At 36.6% G+C, this 21,171-nt stretch overlaps 1 protein-coding gene across 1 annotated transcript in view; it reads left to right on the plus strand.

The window, feature by feature from the left end:
- LOC136265579 (Na(+)/H(+) exchanger beta-like) overlaps nucleotides 1-21,171 on the plus strand; it is a 101,208-nt gene that overhangs the window by 60,807 nt on the left and 19,230 nt on the right. The window contains exons 9-10 of the mRNA XM_066060448.1: nucleotides 10,743-10,903; nucleotides 10,967-11,078. Of these exons, the coding sequence (XP_065916520.1) occupies nucleotides 10,743-10,903; nucleotides 10,967-11,078 (273 nt within the window). The remainder of the gene's footprint in view (nucleotides 1-10,742; nucleotides 10,904-10,966; nucleotides 11,079-21,171) is intronic.

A 21,171-nucleotide genomic window follows, 5' to 3' on the forward strand; every position in this document is an offset into this window, starting at 1 on the left:
AATAGCCTGCCAGTTACGTAACTTTTAAGTGACATCAGGTGTGACATTTGCTCTGTAGCACACGTATCTGTCACTGGCTAAACTCATGGCTCTTTTGAAGTACTTCAAGAATACAGAGAATAATGACAGGTTGGCATCTACCATGAATACTTGACCATTGACAACAGCAAATCACTCCTGAGATTAAAAACATGGAGAAATTCAGGGGAAGACCCGTACCATACTGTGATGATGACAGAGCTAACATTGGAAGATATGCTACTGAGCATGGTCTGATAGCTGCAGCCAAACATTTCTTTGATTTTTCGTGCCAGAGGCGCTTCAAAAAGAGTACTAGAGTACAAAGCAAGCATATAAAAGCTAGAAATACAAACCAATTAAAAATCTACCCACAAAATATTAGGGAGTACTGCTTTTATTCCAAGAAGAAGCCCATCTTGTAGTATGGAAATACATTAAATCACTGAGGTCTGTTGGTTCTTCAGTCAATACATGGATGGGAGCCATTACGCCTAGGATATTCAAAAGTACAAGGGGGTCCTTTGAGGTGAAGAAATTCTGGGCTAATTCTCTTCTATTCAGAATGGCTTTTGTTAGGCAAAAGAATAGCAACACAGGTTAAGTGGTTCCAACTTCCAAGTAAATTCATCTACCTCAAAGAAGAAAGATCACGTGACTCAGTTCACATGATGTATTTGTCACAATGAGGGCTGTAGAGTTTGATTGGCATAATTTTTTTGTCAGGGGCACTAACATCAGTACTTTAATACAGTGTGTGTATCATTGTTGTTGCTTGAATAGCTGTAAACTGTTTAAGGTTGGTACAAAACATGTCAAATGGGTATAACCACATACAACTAGTATTCGTGAGTGCTTGATCATTAACTCTAGATAGTACTCGAATACTAAAAAACCATGACCGTTTCAGCCTTAATACAGACAGCTTAACACTGCGGTACCTATAAAATAGATACACGAATGAGTCAGTAAAGCCCTTGACTGCAAGCTGGCAAATGTCTTCAATTGTAGAAATCTATAGTAGGCCTCAACTTTTCATTAATGGATTCAGGCATGCTGAAACCCATGCTTTGCAGATGTTAAGGTCTTTTGATACATTGTGATAACTGTGTGTGCTTGATTGATTATTGAGTATAACTTTAGTTATAGACCAATATCACGAGGGTCTTCATAATTGTATTCACAATATGATTGCACTAAGTAATTAACAGACTAGTGACTAATAGTATCTAAACTTATTTACTGTTCTACACTGAAGGTTAGACAAGTGTAGTTATTTATTGATGGTGAGGAACTGAAGGGAACCAGAAGTTTATCTTCAAAGCATTGTGAAAGGTGGTTGTGCATCTCTGAGTATTGGTAATTACTAAAGCATGGCTCACTGCCATAAGCAATGGTGACCATCATTGCGATAGCAAATGTGACTGGATCTGCGAGAACCAAACACAATCACGCAAGCCTAAATTTACAATTGAATACAAAGGGTGAAATACTTGAGTATTATTAAAAACATTGTTTTGTTAGTGAAGGAAAGGACTATAGTACGTTCACGTTGAGCTGAACCCTCAAAATCATTTAATAACTCATGGATGCAATTACACACGATCTTGAAATTTGGCTCATTTGTAGTACTGCTTGATCCGCTAAAAATATTTCAAAATCTTTTTGTTCAAATGTTTGACATAATATTTACGGCCAATCAAAATTTTCACAATACATTTCCTATGGGGAAGCCATATAAGTACAGTGTCCATTACAGCCCTTTCCCGAACTTGTAATGGAGCCAAACCGTACGTGTCTGTTGTTGACACCTTTGCTGTTACCAATAATCATCTGGTTAGCTGAAACGTTAACTCTGTTGAGAAAAAATCCACTTTTAACTTTTAGCTGTTTTTCAGGATTCAGCTCAACGTGGACATACTATAACAATAAAAACTTAGAAAATGGTATGCATAATATGCTTTGATCTTTGGAGGATAATGAGGTCTTTAAAATCCACTGAGAGACCTGCTAGCAGGTTCTTAAAATGGTTAGTAACCTGCCAGCAGGTTCTTAAAATGGTTAGTAACCTGCCAGCAGAAAAGACCTCAAGCATCACAAATCTCACTTTCAATCATTGATTTGCAATGCTCCCTCCAAGCATAATCAGGCTGATAGCCTGCAGTGGGTGACCAGTCACCCAGGCCAACATGTGGTCAACCACTCTATTCATTTTATAGGCGTACCTAAAAGAATTCGATTATGGGAGGTACAATCTAACGTTGGTACGTATGGTTGTCGCGATAAACGGAGAAGTCCAAAATATCAGGGAAAATTCCGTTTAATGCCCATCTGTTTGTAGAGTGTTTTATGGCTGTTTTCGTCGTCTATTAAACTATGGATGGACTTTACCAAGACCTAACTAGGTAAACTTCCTTGTAGAACGTTATTGTTTGCAACGTGTAATGTGGGTGTGGTCCATATTAGAAACCGTGCATGTTCTTCGTGCTACTATGGCGCCACTGAAGGCACAACTTGTGACAACTCATTCCCATCGTATAAATCCACACAAGCTGCTTCTTCGACACACGTGTTCTTTACAATGCTGTGACGCCATAGGCACTGGCTACCGCTAACCCGGCTCGACATTATCGATCACTGCCGTTTCCCAGCTGTGCCAGATCCAATTAGTCTAGCTTGCAAAAGGAAGCGGTGCGAGCTTTGATTTTTTCAACACTTCAACAAAAACAATTTCAGTCTTCCGTGATTATTTTAACATTGCACAACGATTTCAGTACGACATATAACCCAATCCCACAATGACTCCACCTATATTCCCATATATAATGCATATATTTTCTAGAGACCATGCCTTCGGATCTTCGTGCTAGGTCTCTAACCTACACTTAGATATCACATCTTGTTTGCCTACTCAAGAGATCAAAAATCTTTGTTTTATTACAGTAGACCCAAGGATACGCAAGATATGGGTGTTTGTTTATGTCACGTCGAAGTGATGGTATACGATCGATTTTTATTAATTCATCTTATATTGTCTTGAGCTTTCATTTTTTTGAGAGTTTAATTGGATTAATTAGCAAAAATATTAACATATATATCTACCATCTAAAGATATCCTACTACATGATACAAAAGATGTAGCTACTAACAAAGTTTCTACAACACAACAGTAATACTGAGTGAGGGTCACTAGGCAGTACATCCTACTTTACGTATTTTCATTTCTGTGAATGATGGAACATGCCATTTGTCACCAAGGAAAATAAATGCATATGTCAATTGTCCTGCATAGTTGCAGTTGAGGTTGATTTGAAAGTAATTACTATGCCACCATCCACCTGTAGCATTAGGACCGTGTCCATCAACTGCACAATTTCTGCTGCTACTGTAGTCATTATCTCTATCCCGTGTGGTGAATGGATGTCCATTCACTGGTGGATAGCCAAAAGAATCATAGGGAGTAATCCCAGTAAATCCTGATATACTTAATGTATAGTTTGTACTTGGTGATCCTACACTGAAGTGATTGTAGTGGAGATAAATGTCAGTTTCATTGGCTAATGTGAGGTCTATCCATAGTTCCCATTGTCCTTTACTGGTTAAGCAGTGTAGGGAGTGTAGTCCGTACCAAAATTCAGTTTGGAGATTATCAAATCCTAGTTCATATTCCCACCAGAATCGATTGAAGTCTTCATTAACACCTTGTATTCTCCTCTGGATTACTATCCATCCTCCACCATCAGTTAGTGTGTCACAATATCCTTGTGCTGTATGTCCTGATGTGGTTGTTGAGCAGGGGTCCCTTAGTTACTTGTGTATACATGTATGAAGGATGTTTTACTAAAGAAATGACTACCATAACCAGGTGGGGCCACTGTACACTATAGTGTAAGCAAGTACTTTGAGATAAAAATAGTGTTGTTGGCTAAGTGGCTGGCACACATGTCAGTTTTTTTTTAAATTTATTAAGACTTTATAGCACAAGTGCTGAAGGTCTGTAGGACACCTGGTCCTACAGCCTGTTTAAAGTTGTTGCATAAAGTATGTATGTAAAGGTGGAGAAAGGAGAGAAAAAATCCATGACTAGACCTGGGCAGACTCGAACCTGCAACCATCCAATTAACGCTTGAATCAACCATAAAGCTGATTTGACATTTGTATGGTCATTGCTGAAAAATTATAATCACCTCTGGCCTAGATATTATTATGTGAAGTTTTAGCAAGCATGTAGTTTCATTTTTTCTGATTTCCATTCTGTACACTGTAAATTTTAACCCCTCAAATATTTTTTGTCTGTTATGCAAACAATTCAAAAATTGACTCACCAGTGTACATGCATTGGATTACGTAGTGCATGTGTAACTATGTGATTATGGTACTTATACTTAGTGAGCACATCTCACCAGAGATTATGTCTTTGCCCTATGTACAGCACACATTGCTCATCACTACTGAGTGAATACTTTTATCTGTAGTGCTTTGAATCATTTGATCTTTGCAGCACAGTACCACATGTATGGAACAATGTCATCAGGGACTTACAGCTGGTAGGTTTCTGTATCTTCCATTGTAAATGTAGCATGAAGAACCGTGCTGTTATGAATTGAAGATGGTAACTAAATCTATTGAATTAGCTACGTCTATTGAATTCTAACTTTTTAAATATTTGTGCTGTACCCTGGCGTATCCAAGATTTTTCAAAGTTGGTTTCCAGATTGGTAATGAGCTAGCTATACTGCAGGGGTCTGGGAGTGCAGCCTCCAGCCACTGACAGATTTTGTACATTTAATTGTTTCAAATTTACTTATGGTTTCACAGACAGAAACTTTGTTCTGAATCTTAAATATAAATTATGGCTCATGTTTAGTCAGTTATCAAATTCTTCAATTAAAAAAATAAAAAGTCAAGATTTAGCTGCTAAAATTACAGTATTCTTCTAAGTTACTATTATTTTTAACACCCATTATTCTTTTGTAAATGTTCTATTAGAGTAGTTTTGACTAGTCTATTAGAATACAACTAACTGCTCTATTAGAGTCAGCGTTGAAACTGGGTCGGGTCATCCGGGTCACATTTTCTCCGGGTCATCCGGGTCTGACCCGGTTTACAATTTATCCGGGTCTGACCCGGATTGGATCACGTGAGAAACGAAATTGTTCGTTTGACAACGTGGAACTTATAAACGCTATCGCGTAGCTCTTTCGTGAGCCACGCCCACATATCGCATTACCAACATATGCTCAGCCACGCCTATTTGTTAGTAAGTGCAGTATGTAGCACGAAACTGAGGGTATCTATGGTGAGGGGTAGCTATTGTCAGTAGGTGAAGACCTTTTTTTTTTTTTTTTTTTTGGTCTTCAACCTACAGCTAGGCTGAAGTTGCAATATTTACTCAACACGAATCGAATGCTCAAAATGTAGACTCGTTCGCTCACCCGAGACTAGCCGAAACACATCTCGGCTTTAATTAATCCGGGTCACATCCGGGTCAGTGGGTCATCCGGGTCAGCAGTAGTGACCCGGTTTCAACGTTGATTAGAGTATCTCAATCTAAAGATTTTTTCCATCACATACTATTCTTCTCCCATAATCTTTGAAGAATCAATTAAAGTATTATACCGCTCTCATTCTGAATATATGTAGTGCCAAATTATGATAGTCTGCTGGTGTTCCTGCATGCTACAAGGCCATAAGTTAATTTTTCAGAAGGGATTTCCAGAAGGAACCCCCTAATACATCACTGGTACTATATGTTATGATGCATTACTGATCATAGACACTGTAAATAGCACATTTAATCAACAATGTTTAGGGGGAAAGTACAAATATTGAGAAGTGTATATATACCATCTAAAGATATCCTACTACATGATACAAAGGATGAAGCTACTAACAAAGTTTCTACAACACAACAGTAATACTGAGTGAGAGTTACTAGGCAGTACATCTACTTTACGTATTTTCATTTCTGTCAATACTGGAGTGTGCCATTTGTCACCAAGGTAAATAAATGCTTGTGTTGGTGGTCCTGCATAGTTGTAGTTGAGGTTGATTAGAAAGCATCCATAATGCCACCATCCACCTGTACCATTAACACCATGTTGATCAACTGCACAATTTTTGCCACTGTACTTGTCATTGTCTCTATCACGAGTGGTGAATTGTTGTCCTATATGGTAATTGAATGGATCAAATGGAGTGATACCAGTAAATTCTGATATACTTAGTGTATAGTTTGTACTTGGTGATCCTACACTGAAGTGATTGTAGTGGAGATAAGTGTCAGTTCCATTGACAAATGTGAGGTCTATCCATAGTTCCCATTGTCCTTTACTGGTTAAGCAGTGTAGGGAGTGTAGTCCGTACCAAAATTCAGTTAGGAGATTACCAAATCCTAGTTCATATTCCCACCAGAATTGATTGAAGTCTTCATTAACACCTTGTATTCTCCTCTGGATTACTATCCATCCTCCACCATCAGTTAGTGTGTCACAATATCCTTGTGCTGTATGTCCTGATGTGGTTGTTGAGCAGGGGTCCCTGATGGTGTATATTCCTGGAGATGGTCTCTTTGTAGCAAAGTAGTTACCTTTAGCTGTAACACTACAACAGTTATCTATGACAGATCCATCAACTGTTGTAGCACTAACTAGAACTAGTACTGTTATAACAATTGTAACAACAATCATTGTCAACTATCAACTTTACTGCTACTAAAATATTAACTGAAATTGTTTGAAGTCAGAATACCGTGTAATTTTATAGTCTTTTGTGCTTCCTAATAAGGTCATCATAGGATGTTTGTATAATGTTCTATATTGATCATTCCCATATTTGGTAAGTAATGGGTAGTCCACTGCTATTAGTATACATATGCTTATAAATACAGAAATTGTTATTGAGCCTGCAGGTCTGCCAGATACGACAATTTTATTGTTATAATAAAGTTGTTTTTCCCAAACACAATCTTTGGTTAGAAATATGAATTTTGGCGTCATCTTAATACAGTTAAGAAACTAGTGATAAAACAATAAAATGTATATGGTCAGGTGAAATTTAATATATTATTATGTTAAAGCTGTCACTGTAATTGCTTGACCACTTCAGTGTGTATTGATATGGATTTTGTGCAGAGGAATGTTTGTCATTGGCTGCTTAGTTTTTTGTTATTGCTGGTTGAAGAAATGATCCATAGCACCAGCTTTATGTTGAGGGATCCACAATGCAGCTAAAATTGCGTACGAGATTCTGAATCTTTAGAGATTCACAAAAGATTCAGTGATTCTACTAGATTCAGCAGGCACCACCACACTAATATATAGTATCCTAACAAATCCAAAGTTTTACTATAATTTGACTAAGATTCAGAAGATTTGCAAAGGTTCAGTGCCAAAAAGCTGTACGAGATTCAGCTGCGCTTTATATATAAGTGTACATTAGATTTATAGAGCATGTGTACCAACAGTATGACCTGTAGTATTCTACTGCATTCATCCACTAATGGTCCCACAATTCATTGATGTGGTCTGAAATACAATGGACATATCCATTTACTAATGTATTGGTATATCCATTAGTTTTGTGTACTTACCTATCTATCTTTTTTATTATTTATTTATTAAGACTTTACAGCACAAGTGCTGAAGGGTCTGTAGGACTCCTGGTCTTACCTCTGGTCCGGAGACAATTATAATTTTTTAAAACCCCAGTGAAAATGTCAGGCAAACTATAGCTTTACATGACATTGATACACTGCTGCTTTACACAATTTGGCATTCAGGAAATACATCAATAGATTTACTTAGCCTTAGTATGTATAATGGTACAATCATTATTGTGTTCGCTCTTTACTTATGCACTAAAAAAACTATACAACCTTGGACTACCTCCTTGCATATTGATCTGACATTTTGTCAGGCAGGTTCCATTGTGGTCGGCCATACATGATATTTTTGGCTGACAAATGGCCTATGTCAGGAAATAATAATTGACTCTGCTCTGGTCCTACAGCCTGTTTAAAGTTGTTACAGGAAGTGTGTTTGAAGAGGTGAAGAAAGGAGGAAAAAAACCCATGACTGGACCTGGACAGCCTTGAAGCTGTAGCCATCCGATTGTAGCCATCCGATTGTAGCCATCTGATTAATGCTCTTTCTTTTCGACAACTTGACATTTCGTATGGTTCTTGGTGTTCATTAAATGGCTTCTAGCTTACCTTATGTCTGGGTGTCATTAATTTTGTCCTGTAGGATTTTAATCTAAATAACTGTTGACAGCCCATAAATTTATCCAAATAAATGGTAAATATAACTCAGTCCATGTTTTTGTCTGTGTGTTATATTAGAGCAGGCATGTATGCTGTTTTTAAACCAGGCGTATGCCTGGTTTACTGAAATTGGTTTGGCCAAACCGTGTGTCTGCGTGTCTGTGTGTAGGTATGTCTGTCCAACACACACGTGAGCAAACAGGCTTTGAGCTACAGAAAATAAACCTTCATTCTATGAATAAAGGTTGTTTACATACTGTATTAAAGTTCCACTTTCTGTTTTCGTCATGTTTACTTGAAGGGGTGTGGCTAGCAACTGAAACCAGATGAAACAGTTCAGTAGGGGTTAGCCTATGTGCTGCAAAAGGCGTATAACAACTGAAAAAAAAAAACAGCATAGCAGGCTTTGTAAGCTACCAGGAATGGCATATCTTCTCAAGTTGAAATGGGGCATATCCCTTTTGTACATGAATGAAAATTAAGAGCAGCCATGAGGCTTTGTGTAGAGAATTTGCATGATAGAAAGACTATAAAACAGTCAAGAAGATACTTATGTGCGTAATTTGTTGTTTAAAGTGGTTTGCTCGAGTTACGCTTCCTTAGCAATGCTTAGTAACATGATTGATGAGTTACAAAATAATTGGTGAATTACGAGAGGCATTTGATTTTAATATACTGCATGTATACAAGGTGAGAAACAAAACTATAGCATGCTGTGTGATTAATTTAATTTAGAATGAGTTGATTAATTCAAGGGATAGTGTTTACTGGGTGTGTGGCTTTTAAAAGTAGCACAGCATCAACTTGTTTAAAATAATTACGTAGAGGGAGAAGACACCATGCACCGTGCAAGTTGCTGATTGCCAGAAAGCAATTTATAAATCATTACTTGATAGTAGTGATTACAAAAGTTTTCTCACTGGCACTTACGGTGCCGCTCAAATGTGATGTCGTCTCGCAAAGTGTGAGTGATTAAAAAACTTGCTAATTAAAGGGCGTGGCACCTGTTTTACTTGTGAGTATTCATCCCAAATGAAATGGGATGGATACTCACGAGCGAAACGGGTGCCACGCCCTTTAATTAGTGAGTTTGTTAATCACTCACACTTTGTGAGACAATGTTACATTTGAGCGGTACCGTAACCACAGGTGTACATATGTCATGGCACAATTACACATGAAACTAATGTGTTATATATTAATTAGTACTATGGGCATTGTATGCATTGTTTTTAAATGTAGGGAATACTTTTAAATTTAGGAAATATAATTACAGTAACATTCACAACTGATGCAGCAACATTACAATACATATATACAAAAGTGAATGAAGTTATGATTAAGTGTGCATTGTTATTAACTTTTTGATCCTTTGTCTAAAGTAGAAACCACTGTATTTTTTTTACTAATCCTTACCTTGCTCTAGTAGTTTTAGTGTGCAGGGTGTTTCGGCAATAGAATTCTAATAGAGCAGTCATCTCGTCTAATACAACAGTCAGTTGAAACGTAAAGCTAGTTGATTGACAAAATTAAACTGTTTTGCAGCCAAATCCTAACACCTTCATCCATATCAACAGAGCGTGCATAATACCATTTAGTTATGACTAAATAAATCAACCAAGCTATGAGATTTTACTCTGTCCAAATCTGTCAGCATTTATAGTTGTTTGGTACTGAGAGGCCATCATTTACTCATAGACAATCATGCCTTTATAATATCATCATGTACTCTTCTATAATGCAGGAAATATCATATCCATACTGTACTGCTGACAGTACTCTCAAGTTTGGTTTCAGAATTTCTTTGGAGGAAAGAAATTCACCACCACCTGGTCTGAGGTTTTTTCTGTATTTATTATAGTTTTAGTATCATGTTTCTGACTCCCTGCTACACAGGCTTTCAGTAGCCTTCTTTGTGGGTCCCTACTGGGATAGTAACTAATAAAGAGTTTTGTTTGTAGACCCTGGTTACTTCCTGGCTGTTTTCTTTGTCATATTTGACAGCATCGTACTTTGCCATTTTGGCACTGTAAAACTATGACTGCACCTAGCTGAGATCTGTCATTTTGATTTTGTTATAACACTCTCTATCCTTGACAACTAAATAGGACAGTGCAGCACATTCATAATTATAGATCAAATACACAAATACAATTAAAATGTAATTGTGACTAACTCTATTTTTCATCAAATGAGGTGGTGGCTGGAAAGTGGAATATCATGTGTACTGAGTAATAAGACAGATTTTCCAAAGCTATACTAGTATTACATGAGAATCTCTAACAATATTATGTAGACTAATGCATCACAAATCGACAGTCAGGGTACTTTTCAAGCATACTATGTTATTTGTTCACAAGTAAAGGTTCTTCATTCATTGTCCATATACATACTAAGTAGTGTCCATATGTGGTTCTAGTACTTGTCATTTTGATAATCATGTTTGCTTTTGTTCCTTCAGATGCTGTCACCGTGGTGTTATTTCGACTCTTCAGTATTTTTGCTAATCGTCAGTTTCTCAGCCGCAATCTGGACCAAATTGAAGACCTGCTGGAACCAAGTTGTCACGGGCAGGCTTATCATGACTTCACCAAAGATGATTTCATCATCACTGTGTCTGATGTTAGTATATCATTATGTTGAGCTACAATTTAAGTATTTTTATGTTTGTTTATGTTTGTTTAGGTGTTTTTAGGGTTTGCTCACTTTGTGGTCGTAATCGTGTGTAGTATTGTACTGGGTTGTTTATTTGGTGCAATAACCTCATTCATTACCAAATACACTGAACATGTGCATGGTAAGTGTTGTTGTATATAGCTTGTGTTGTTCAGAATTGTAGCTCATGTTACAATTTGTGTATGGTTTATAGATATTGCATCATTTTGCTGTATTGTAATTCAATTCTGAGGTAGTTATTCATTTGTCACTGAGCTGAATATGATATTAGACAAATGAATCTACACTACCAAATATGATTATCTTGTCTTGATAATACCCTTCTTACCTATTACAAGCATTGGAATGTCCTAATAAGGCACAGCAATGTAGTGTGTGTAATTCATTGGTACATTCCAAGACTATACACATGTCTTTGTAAGAAATTCCGTAGCAATGATACATCAGATCAGCGTGCTGGAATTTCCTTTATCAGAAAGTTGATATATATCGTATTTTAACATTGGTCATAAAATGTATTGTCAAGTTAATATTCATTATGTATTTACAACTGATTGTGTTAGTAATATGTCTGATAAATTGCTGGCCTGTTATGTCAACAATTTTTATTGTCATGTGAATTTGACATTCCCTACATCATCCTACTATCATAACTGGATGACTTGGACTATTTTCACATGAACACTCTACACTGGACCCATGGCTTGTACCTTGCAAGTTGTGCTTAGTGAGCTCAAATAGAAAGTAATTGTCACAAAGTAGGGTGATCGTTGCATTTGAAATGAAAACCCTGGAATAAACATGGACTGAATGTTGGTTACCAGATATACCGCTGTGTTATGCTATGTGAGCTAGCTGCCTAGTGCTTTATAATAAAGAAAGAATACAGAAATGCTGTTATACAAATGTGTGTTCTATTAGAGATTATCATGCTAAACTTATACACATACATATCACTGCATCTCCTGATCTACAGCTATGTAGCAAGTGAACCTGTGGGGACATTTTAAAAAATGGTTTTTGTGTATGCAAATGACTAGACTGTTTCTACTGTTTATACTGTATACAAACTGTAGTAAAATGTGGATCTCATTGTTGTAGTACAGGTTCATTTTGAAACTACGTTGTATATATTAGATCATGTACTTCATAGTGTAAACATGCCTTGTAAGATGGTTAGGGTTGTAATCTTCTCACCAATGAATCAGATAGTGTTACTAAGACTGGTAATTGGATGAACATAGAAGAAATTCAATTACCAATGTTTAAACCAATGGCATTCATTCTTTACATTTGATTCATAGCTATATGGTGATCACAGCCTCCACCATTGAGAATGTATTATCAGTTTATCTATTGTATGAGTTATCGTTTGTGGTTGGTGACAAATTGGTGACTGCCACATGTTATTGTTTGCAAAATTAAATTTCTTCACAACAGTACTCTTTGTTTCTCAAAACTCAGTACATATCATCATGAAGTAAAATACAGCAGAACTCAAATCCCTTTTGAACCTCTCCATCATTTTTGTACAGCAGTAAGCATTGTGCTCACATGAAGTTTTTCAAGCCTTGTGTAGTGCACTGCACAATTAATGCAGGCTTGTCCTACTCTCTGTGCTGCATATAAGCTATAAAAAAGTGGGGAACGTTTTTGATTTACTATACTGTAAATGACCACATTTTATAGTAGTTGTATAAATTGACATGAAGTGCACTATGGTTAATACAAAAGGTACTAAAATTATTAATGGCGAGATTTTAGTTTGGAAAAACCTAACTCTTTGAAATTTGTTCGGGGTATGTTGTATAACTAGCTGAATTGAACCAAAGGGTATCCCTACTCAGGCTTTACTTTTGTTCATTTTGTGATGTCTGGATTGTCTTAACTGTTACCATTCTGAAACTTACAGAGACCATGGTAGAGCTCTATATGACTGCTTTCCAATGGTTGCTATAGGTTATTAAAATGTCCTAATGCCCTCTGATATACTACTATAAATTAAATTGTGGTGTAAGTTGATGTAAAATTTTCTCTATAACAATGTACTGCATATATTGCATTGTATCAGATGTATTACTAAGTAGGTCATGTATGTTATGTAATGCTAAAACTCAACGTCACCTTGCGAGAGTGCAAACAATTTAAAAACTCACTAATTTAAGGGCATGGGACCCGTTTTGCTTGTGAATATTCATTCCGTTTTGTTTGGGATGAATACTCACAAGCGAAATGGGTGCTACGCCTTTTAAGTAGCAAGTTTTAATTGGTTAATTGCGCTCTTGCGAGATGACATTGTAGGTTTGATGGAGGATGTAACACGTAACACCTGTCTAATGTATTTTACTGCACTCAAAGGATATTAATCATTATCACAATTTGGAAGTGGATAATGGACATGATGGTGTTGGTTGCTATAATAATATATGTACCATGGTAACAAGGGTTTTCTGCATGCATTAGTAATGGAAACGTGTAAACACTATGGTCTATTACTTTCCATTGTTAATGATGGTATCATATTATGAAGTATTATCTTTGTAACCAGTAACCCAATAGCTGATGTTCTAACTTATGGAATGTCTTATACAAATATGTGAAAAATGACACTGGCATGTTGTCTGTAATGTTACCTCGGTGACTTCACTGAGCTGTGCATTGTAAGCTTTTCCTGGTGTTCTGAATCAGATTTCTTGCTAATCAAATAACTCAATATTGTCTGTATTGTTGTGATTGCAACTATTTGAGTACCACAAGTGTATACCTAATCTAAACAATGAGGTATCCTGGTAGTGGAGCAGAAAAAAGTTTATAGACAAGCTTTAGCAACACAACCCAGCCTTTGATACATTTCAATAGAGTCGCAATGTATCAACCAAATTACAGCCTACTCAGTGGTAGCCACAACATCTATTGTCTCTATTATAAAAGTGATATAGTGGACAGTCACTATAGAGGTTGTGTGTACCAGACCACTAGGGGGACATGTTGTATGGTCTATTGTTCTGGGTAGTCCATAACTGATAATTTATACTGGACTGATGGCTGGCACCAGTTGCTAGGGTAGTGACTAATCACTGGATTGGACTATCTAAAACCAATTTTGCAAGCAAAATGTTTATGGTTTTTTAAACAAGTAGTTTTTTCGACAATGTCGTGGCTGATTTTGGTAGCATGATAGGGTTAAAAAGAACCTAGATCTACTATAATATGGGCCAGTGAAAACCATGCTTCTGAATACAAACTACATCCCTTCACACAACAGGTTATATTTCATTACTGGAATGGAATATTTGCAGTCTGTAACTTGTTGACTATTTTGCTGTTTAGTAAGAGTACAAAATTACATTGTTTAATAGCATAAAAGTTACTAGTCATTCTAACATGCCCACATCCTGTTTTTCCAGCTCCAGTCACATATCATGGACTCCTGTGATCATCAGTTGCCATATACTTTATCACACGTGCCTGAACATTTGGGTATATCTACGTAAATGTCACCAACTGCTATAAAGCAGAGGCTGTCATACAGTGAATAGTATGCATGTAATTGAACCCATTTGACCTATTCCAGCTACTTTTAGTATCATTATTCACTCAGTGCTGAAATGTTATCACAAGTTTACAGTAACCCCACCATTTTGTAAAACCAAGATGATGTCAGTCCAGTAGTCCAATCCAATATTCTAGTCCAGTGATTGTATACTATCAGTTCCCTAGTCATATTGTGCATTTTGAGAAGCCATAGTTAGCCCATGTGTTGCCAAGATCTTTGTCTCCATCATGCCACTTGTATGAGGTGAAGTAGCTATGAAATCTTCCTGTTGAGTGTGTGAATGAGCTCTCCATTATGTAAACAACCTTTCTGCCCACCACATAAGGTAGGTCTATTTAAAGTCACTGATGAACATACATCTGGTAGCATCCTCGATCAACAGGTAATCTGATCTGTAGCTAGACATTTTTGCCATACCTGGTTACTGGGTGGGCAAGCCATTTGGCCCTGCAACTTCACAAGCCCATCTTCATATGAACATCAAATTAAAATAAGGTGTTGTACATCATCTATTTGCTTTACTGAATTATATTCAAGATAACCAATGAACACCAACTATTGGTTTTCTTAATACATACAATCCAGTAGGGTCTAACTATAAACTTGGATTTAAAGTACACCAAGTACTTTATACCGTCACGTGACAACTTTGGAGTGAAGTAGTCAACCTACAATTTTAAAAAAAAAGCGAATGGTGAATAAACAATTACTCCACACCATTTAAAGTATCTCTAAACAGTATCTCCATAGACATCCACATCCACACAGCCAGGCATTGTCCATGTCTCTAACAAAGATTGCCCATATTATTTGATGCAAGGTTTATACTCACTGCAACACAACTTAATGCAACAACCAATGTGCACTATCTGCCACACTAACAAATCATCAATGCCAATCCTCATTCAGTCCATATTACAATGCTGCAGTTTATAATAATGTGATCACTTCTATTAAATGCCGTACATTAATATGCTACAATTGAACCATACACAAGATCTCCTTTTGTCCGTATATGTGACTGTTCATCACTGAATTCAACAACAGACTGTACAAACTGTCCTCCTATGATCTGTAAGTTGTTGAAGTAATGTATGTTCTATTAAAATATTATATGCACAAACTGCTGTACCATCTAATCCACAAAGCTCACGCTCCCATAATGAGGTGGTAAACAAGCCACTCTTTAATTTTAAACACCGCCTCAAAGCAAAGCTTACCTATCCGAAAGTTTAATACAGGGTCTATACAGCCTTCATTTCTCATATACATTGATTTTTTTCAGTAAACTTTCTACTTGAGTGGGTAAGACAGATACGCAGACATGTAGGCATAGACAATTATAAATATAGTTATAAACAAGCTTGCACCTACAGCTGCCTGTGGCTGGCTGTCCACACCAACCTGGTTTAAAAGTGAAATATAGAACAGGTTTATCCTGTAACAACATGCTTTCTTGTTAGATCATATACATAAATGTGCCTTGTAAGATGGTGAGGGTCATGATCTCACCATGCAACGAATCAAATCTAAGACTGTAATGGATGACCATGGAAGAAACAGGTGCAAATAAACTGACATTCATTGTTTTAAATTGATTCATAACTATACATAGCCTCTACCATTAAGAATCACTAACATCCTTACATATACAGGTGGTGCTGTGTATGCTTAACTGTCAGTGAAAGGGAGAAACTGGCTGTGGTTGTATTTCTTAAACCACTACCTATATCATGTTCAATGCAAGGGAGTAACACAAAACTCAGCACCTATGCCATTCATGTGGTTGTTGTAGTCAGTGTATGAGATGTGTTGTGTGGCTTAGCGTTTGTAATGATGTATGTTCTGAGTTTGATTCCTGTTCTTCTTTTATGTACTTTTTGTGCAACCTTTTTCCTTTAGTTAATCGCTGTACTTACTATTTTCATACAGTTAACTTCTTTCTTTCTTCTTTCACCATTGTGTACCTTTATGGTACTTTCTATTTCTCAATAGACAAAATGTCTTTCCCAAATGGCTTTGTACTTTTTATAGCAGTTCGTAACATTGGTTAAGATATGAGGTGGCTATAGGAGAGTGGGTAGTAAATTATATTGGCCAACTTTGGTGGGGTAGGTCCTCTGGTACTAGTTACACAACCTCCTGGCAGCATTTAAAAACATACCCTCCATAAAGCAAGTAGAAGTATTGAACCATAGGGGTAGCTACTAGCATGTTTTCCTATATTTGTAAGCTTATGAATTGTTCCTTCTCAATAAAGCACAAAGAAAAAAGTGGGAATTTTAAGTTTGATTAGAAATCATAGAAAAAAGTAGCGAAACAAAGGGAGATCGTCTACACCTGGCGTGGACATTTAATCCCTGCTTCAGTCTATAGCTGTAATAATTAAATGTTTACTGGTATATCTGCAGGTATACACAACCTCCTTTGTTGCATTACTCTTTATTTCTGTGATCACTAATCAAACTTAATTTTCCTTGTGCTTGCCGGTTACTCAAGTTTTTGGTGACTTAATTATGATTGCTAAACTCACACATACCACATCAAAGGCACCAGACATATAAAATTAATTTTGTGCCAGGCCAATTGTTAATTAAGTGGCCATTTCAGCTAACTATATTCATCCCATTACACACATTACAAATGAAGAACAGTACGAGAAGTGCCTCTGTCCAGAGCACTCACTACAGAAATAACTATGGACTATTCCCATTATAAGCGTGATAGTCATGATCTCAGGGAAGCCAAAAATTGACACCTTGCACTGTCAGCAAAAAGAAATAGGACACAAAGGAGGGCAAAGGTAAGTCCATGATGTGTGTATTGTATGTATACTGCGATATGCCAAAAAGCACCTTCCAGGCAGTAGCAATGTCTAACGGTGAATAAAATCAAGCCCCACAGTAATAGCCATTATTAAGTTACACATCAGTCTGTCAGCAGAAAATCCCAGTTAAAAAATTTGCAGCATCTCATTATAGAAGCATTTCGTGTCACAGTGAAGACATGTTGGTATTGTGAGGCTAGTTTGTGGTCAATATTTTCGTGAAAAAGTGAAAACATCCATAATACACTAGCTGTTACCATTCTGTCAAGTGAAGACCTAATGTACACATGTACAGGTTTCTCCATTGGTTTCTGTAGTTTATTTGAAAAAAATGTTTTGGTGTTCTGCAAAGTACTATATTGTGATGTAACATAAAATTATGTTTGCTCTGTAGTAATATTGATAGTATTTCAGAAAGATATTCAAAGTACGCAGTTATGCGCTATACGTAATAAGCAGGTCATGTCAGAGTGGGGAGGATATGAGATATAATACGTAACTAACATAATATACCACAAAACATCTGTCTAATATATTTCACTGCACAAAGAGTCTGAAAGGAAACAAAGATATTTTGTCATCATGATGCAAATGGATGTGATAGTTGGTTACTATGGTGATATCTTTACCACGGTAACTAGATTGATAAACCCTCAAAGTTTCTGCATGCATTAATAATATAGAAACTTATAAGCATTTACTTTCCATTATGAATGATGACATAATATTGTGAATGTGTGTATGTGTGAAGTCATCGCCTGTATCAAGTATACACTATACATACTCAGGCTTTGTGTATGTAGCATTTGTAATCTGATATTTAGAGTGAGGGAATCTCTAACTCTTGGAATTCCCTCAGCGAATATTCTGTGTGGAAAACTAACACTATAGCATACTCTCTTGTAACAATTGTTACCATGGAGACTTCGGTGTTGTATCTGATCTGCTGTCTCACTAATCAACCAATGCTATACAGCTACTAATGTCAACATTGTCACCATTGGGGTACTAGGAGTATGTATATGATCTAAACAATGAGGTGACATGGTAGTGGAGTGTAAAAAGTTTGCGGACAAGACTTTAGCCAAACAACCCAGCCTTCAATACATTTCAATGGTCACTTATCAGCCAACTTATCGTCTACCCAGTGTTAGCCACAACATCTATTGTCTCTTTTATAAATGTGATTCACTTGTAGTGGACAGTTACTATATCAGGGATATGTTGTATGGTGTATTGATCTGGGTAGTCCATAACTGATAATACTTCATACTGGACTGATGGCTTGTACTGCCAGCACTAACGTTAGTGTGACTTGCAGTCTTGGGTCAATGGTCTTACTCACATACCATTATAAGAAGCCATGTGTTGCCAAGATCTCCTTCTCCATTGTGCCACTTGTAAGAAGTGAAGTAGCTATGACGTCTTGCTGTTGAGTGTGTGGATGAGTTATGTACTCCATTATGTGAACAACCTTAAAAGTTCCTTCCTTTATCCACTTAAGGTAGACCTGTTTGAATTCACTAATGGATACACGTCTTAAAAAGGTTATCTGATCTGTAAAATCTTTTGATGGTATCAACAATAAAGTATTCACCAGCTAAGTATTCAAACTATCCTCCCTTGATCCATAAGTTGTTGAAACAATGTGTGTTCTATTAGAATATTGTGTAAAACTTTCTTGCTGCCGTACCCTCTAATCCACAAGCTCACACTTGCACCACAGAGGTAGTATACAAGCCACTCTTAAGTCAATTATGAGAGAGGGACCAGGAACCTGAGGATATTACATGCTCAACAGTTTTATGAATGGATTTCTTGTGCAACCTTTTCATATGCACTAGGGAAATTAGACTGTCTTCACAATTAATTATTAGTTTGTCATGCTATTCTAGATGAGCTTTGAGGCTGCTCCACACCCAGTATTTTTTGTTTGATTTGCTATTCAGCCTACAAATCCAGTATTGTAGTTCAGTAATAAAACCCACTAGGGAAGGTTTTCAAATGTCCATTGCACGGTGTTTCAAATTAGCATGATATAACCACCTCATAACTACCATGTCTACACTGCCTTCATTTTTCTCATAACTTTTTTGATCAACACCATTAAATGATCTAACAAGTTATAGTTACAGGATAAACTGTGCTATAGCAATGACATTCATTTTTAAACCAAGTATACGTGACTGATTTTTTAAAATTTATTGTCTTGGTATGCTTGCATGTCTGTGTGTCTGTCTGTACCCAGGGTATCTTGAGTAGAAATTATTTTAGCATCAAAGAGTGTTACTAACATCAGTAATCGAGTGGAAAACTGACGTCCATTTTTTTTTAAATTGATTCACAATTATATAGTGATCAAAGTTCCACCATAAAGAATGGTCATACAATTTGGCTTACATACACAATGTTTAAACCAATTGTAAGTGGAAGAGAGAAACTCGCCTCAAAAACATACGGCACATTACTATAAACATTGTTTCCCTACCGTATGTGTTGTGATGTAACATGATGTAACGTTTGTCCTATAGTATTATTAAATAGTATTGTATTTCACAAAGATATTCAAAGTACATTGTCATACTGTATTACTGAGTAGGTCACGTAGGTTACAATAAAGAGTGAAGGAGGATATGGGAAATATGTGTCCAACATAATATTATACCACAAAACATCTGTCTAATATATTTAACTACACAAAGAGTCTGAAAGGAAATTAAAACATTTGACATCATGATACAAATGGATATGATGGTTGGTTACTATGGAAATATATGTACCATGGTAACTGGATTGTTAAGCCCTCAGGGGTATCTCATGCCTTAATAATATAAGGTATCTTGTAAACACTATAGTCTGTTACTTTCTATTATGAATTACGATGTCATATACTTACACCATTCTGTGAACTATTGACTGGAGTTCTGTGTATGTGTAGGCTTTGTTTAGTTATTGTTTAATATTCGGAAAGATCTGTTTCTTGGAATATCCTGTCAGCAAACACTCTTGTGTAGAAAACTAACACTATAGCATGCTCTCATAAAAATAGGTGTTACCTTGGAAACTTCCTCGAACTTGGTGTTGTAACGGATCTGCTGTCTTACTAATCAACCAACTCTATACAGCTACATGACCTAAACAATGAGGTAACATGGTAGTGGAGCGTAAAAAGTTTGCGATCAAAAGACAATTGGTAAGACAACCCGGCCTTTAATACATTTCAATGGTTGTTCATCAGCCAACTAACAGTCTACCCAGTGTTAGCCACAACATCTATTGTCTCTATTATAAAAGTGATATAGTGGACAGTCACTATAGAGGTTGTGTGTATCAGACCACTAGGGGGATATGTTGTAATGGTGGGTAGTCCATAACTGATAATTTATACTGGACTGCCAGCATTAAAATTGCTGTGGTTGCTTTCTGGGTTGTATGATTTTACTCACATATCATTTTAAGAAGCCATAATTAGCCCATGTGTTGCCAAGATCTTTGTCTCCGTTGTGCCACTTGTGGGAGGTTATGTCACATTCCTGTTGATTGTGCAGTTGAACTGTGTACTCTATTATGTGAACAACCTCCACATAAGGTAGACCTATTTGAACTTACTAGTGGATGCATGTCAGGCAGTATCCTTTAAAGGAAACTGTGCTTCTTTTCAGGATTTTGGCTAGGAAGTCTAACAAAATAGACTTCAGCAATACAGTGTAGAGATATGTAGTGCAGAAACTTTCCTTCACATTATCACCTCTATCATCTCTTTGAAAACTTAGTGGTTCACATATTGTAATTCTACAGTCTCAACAATCGATTTTCATGGCTCAAAGAAGC

The sequence above is a fragment of the Dysidea avara genome, chromosome 9 (genome assembly GCF_963678975.1).
Source record: "Dysidea avara chromosome 9, odDysAvar1.4, whole genome shotgun sequence".
NCBI lineage: Eukaryota > Metazoa > Porifera > Demospongiae > Dictyoceratida > Dysideidae > Dysidea > Dysidea avara.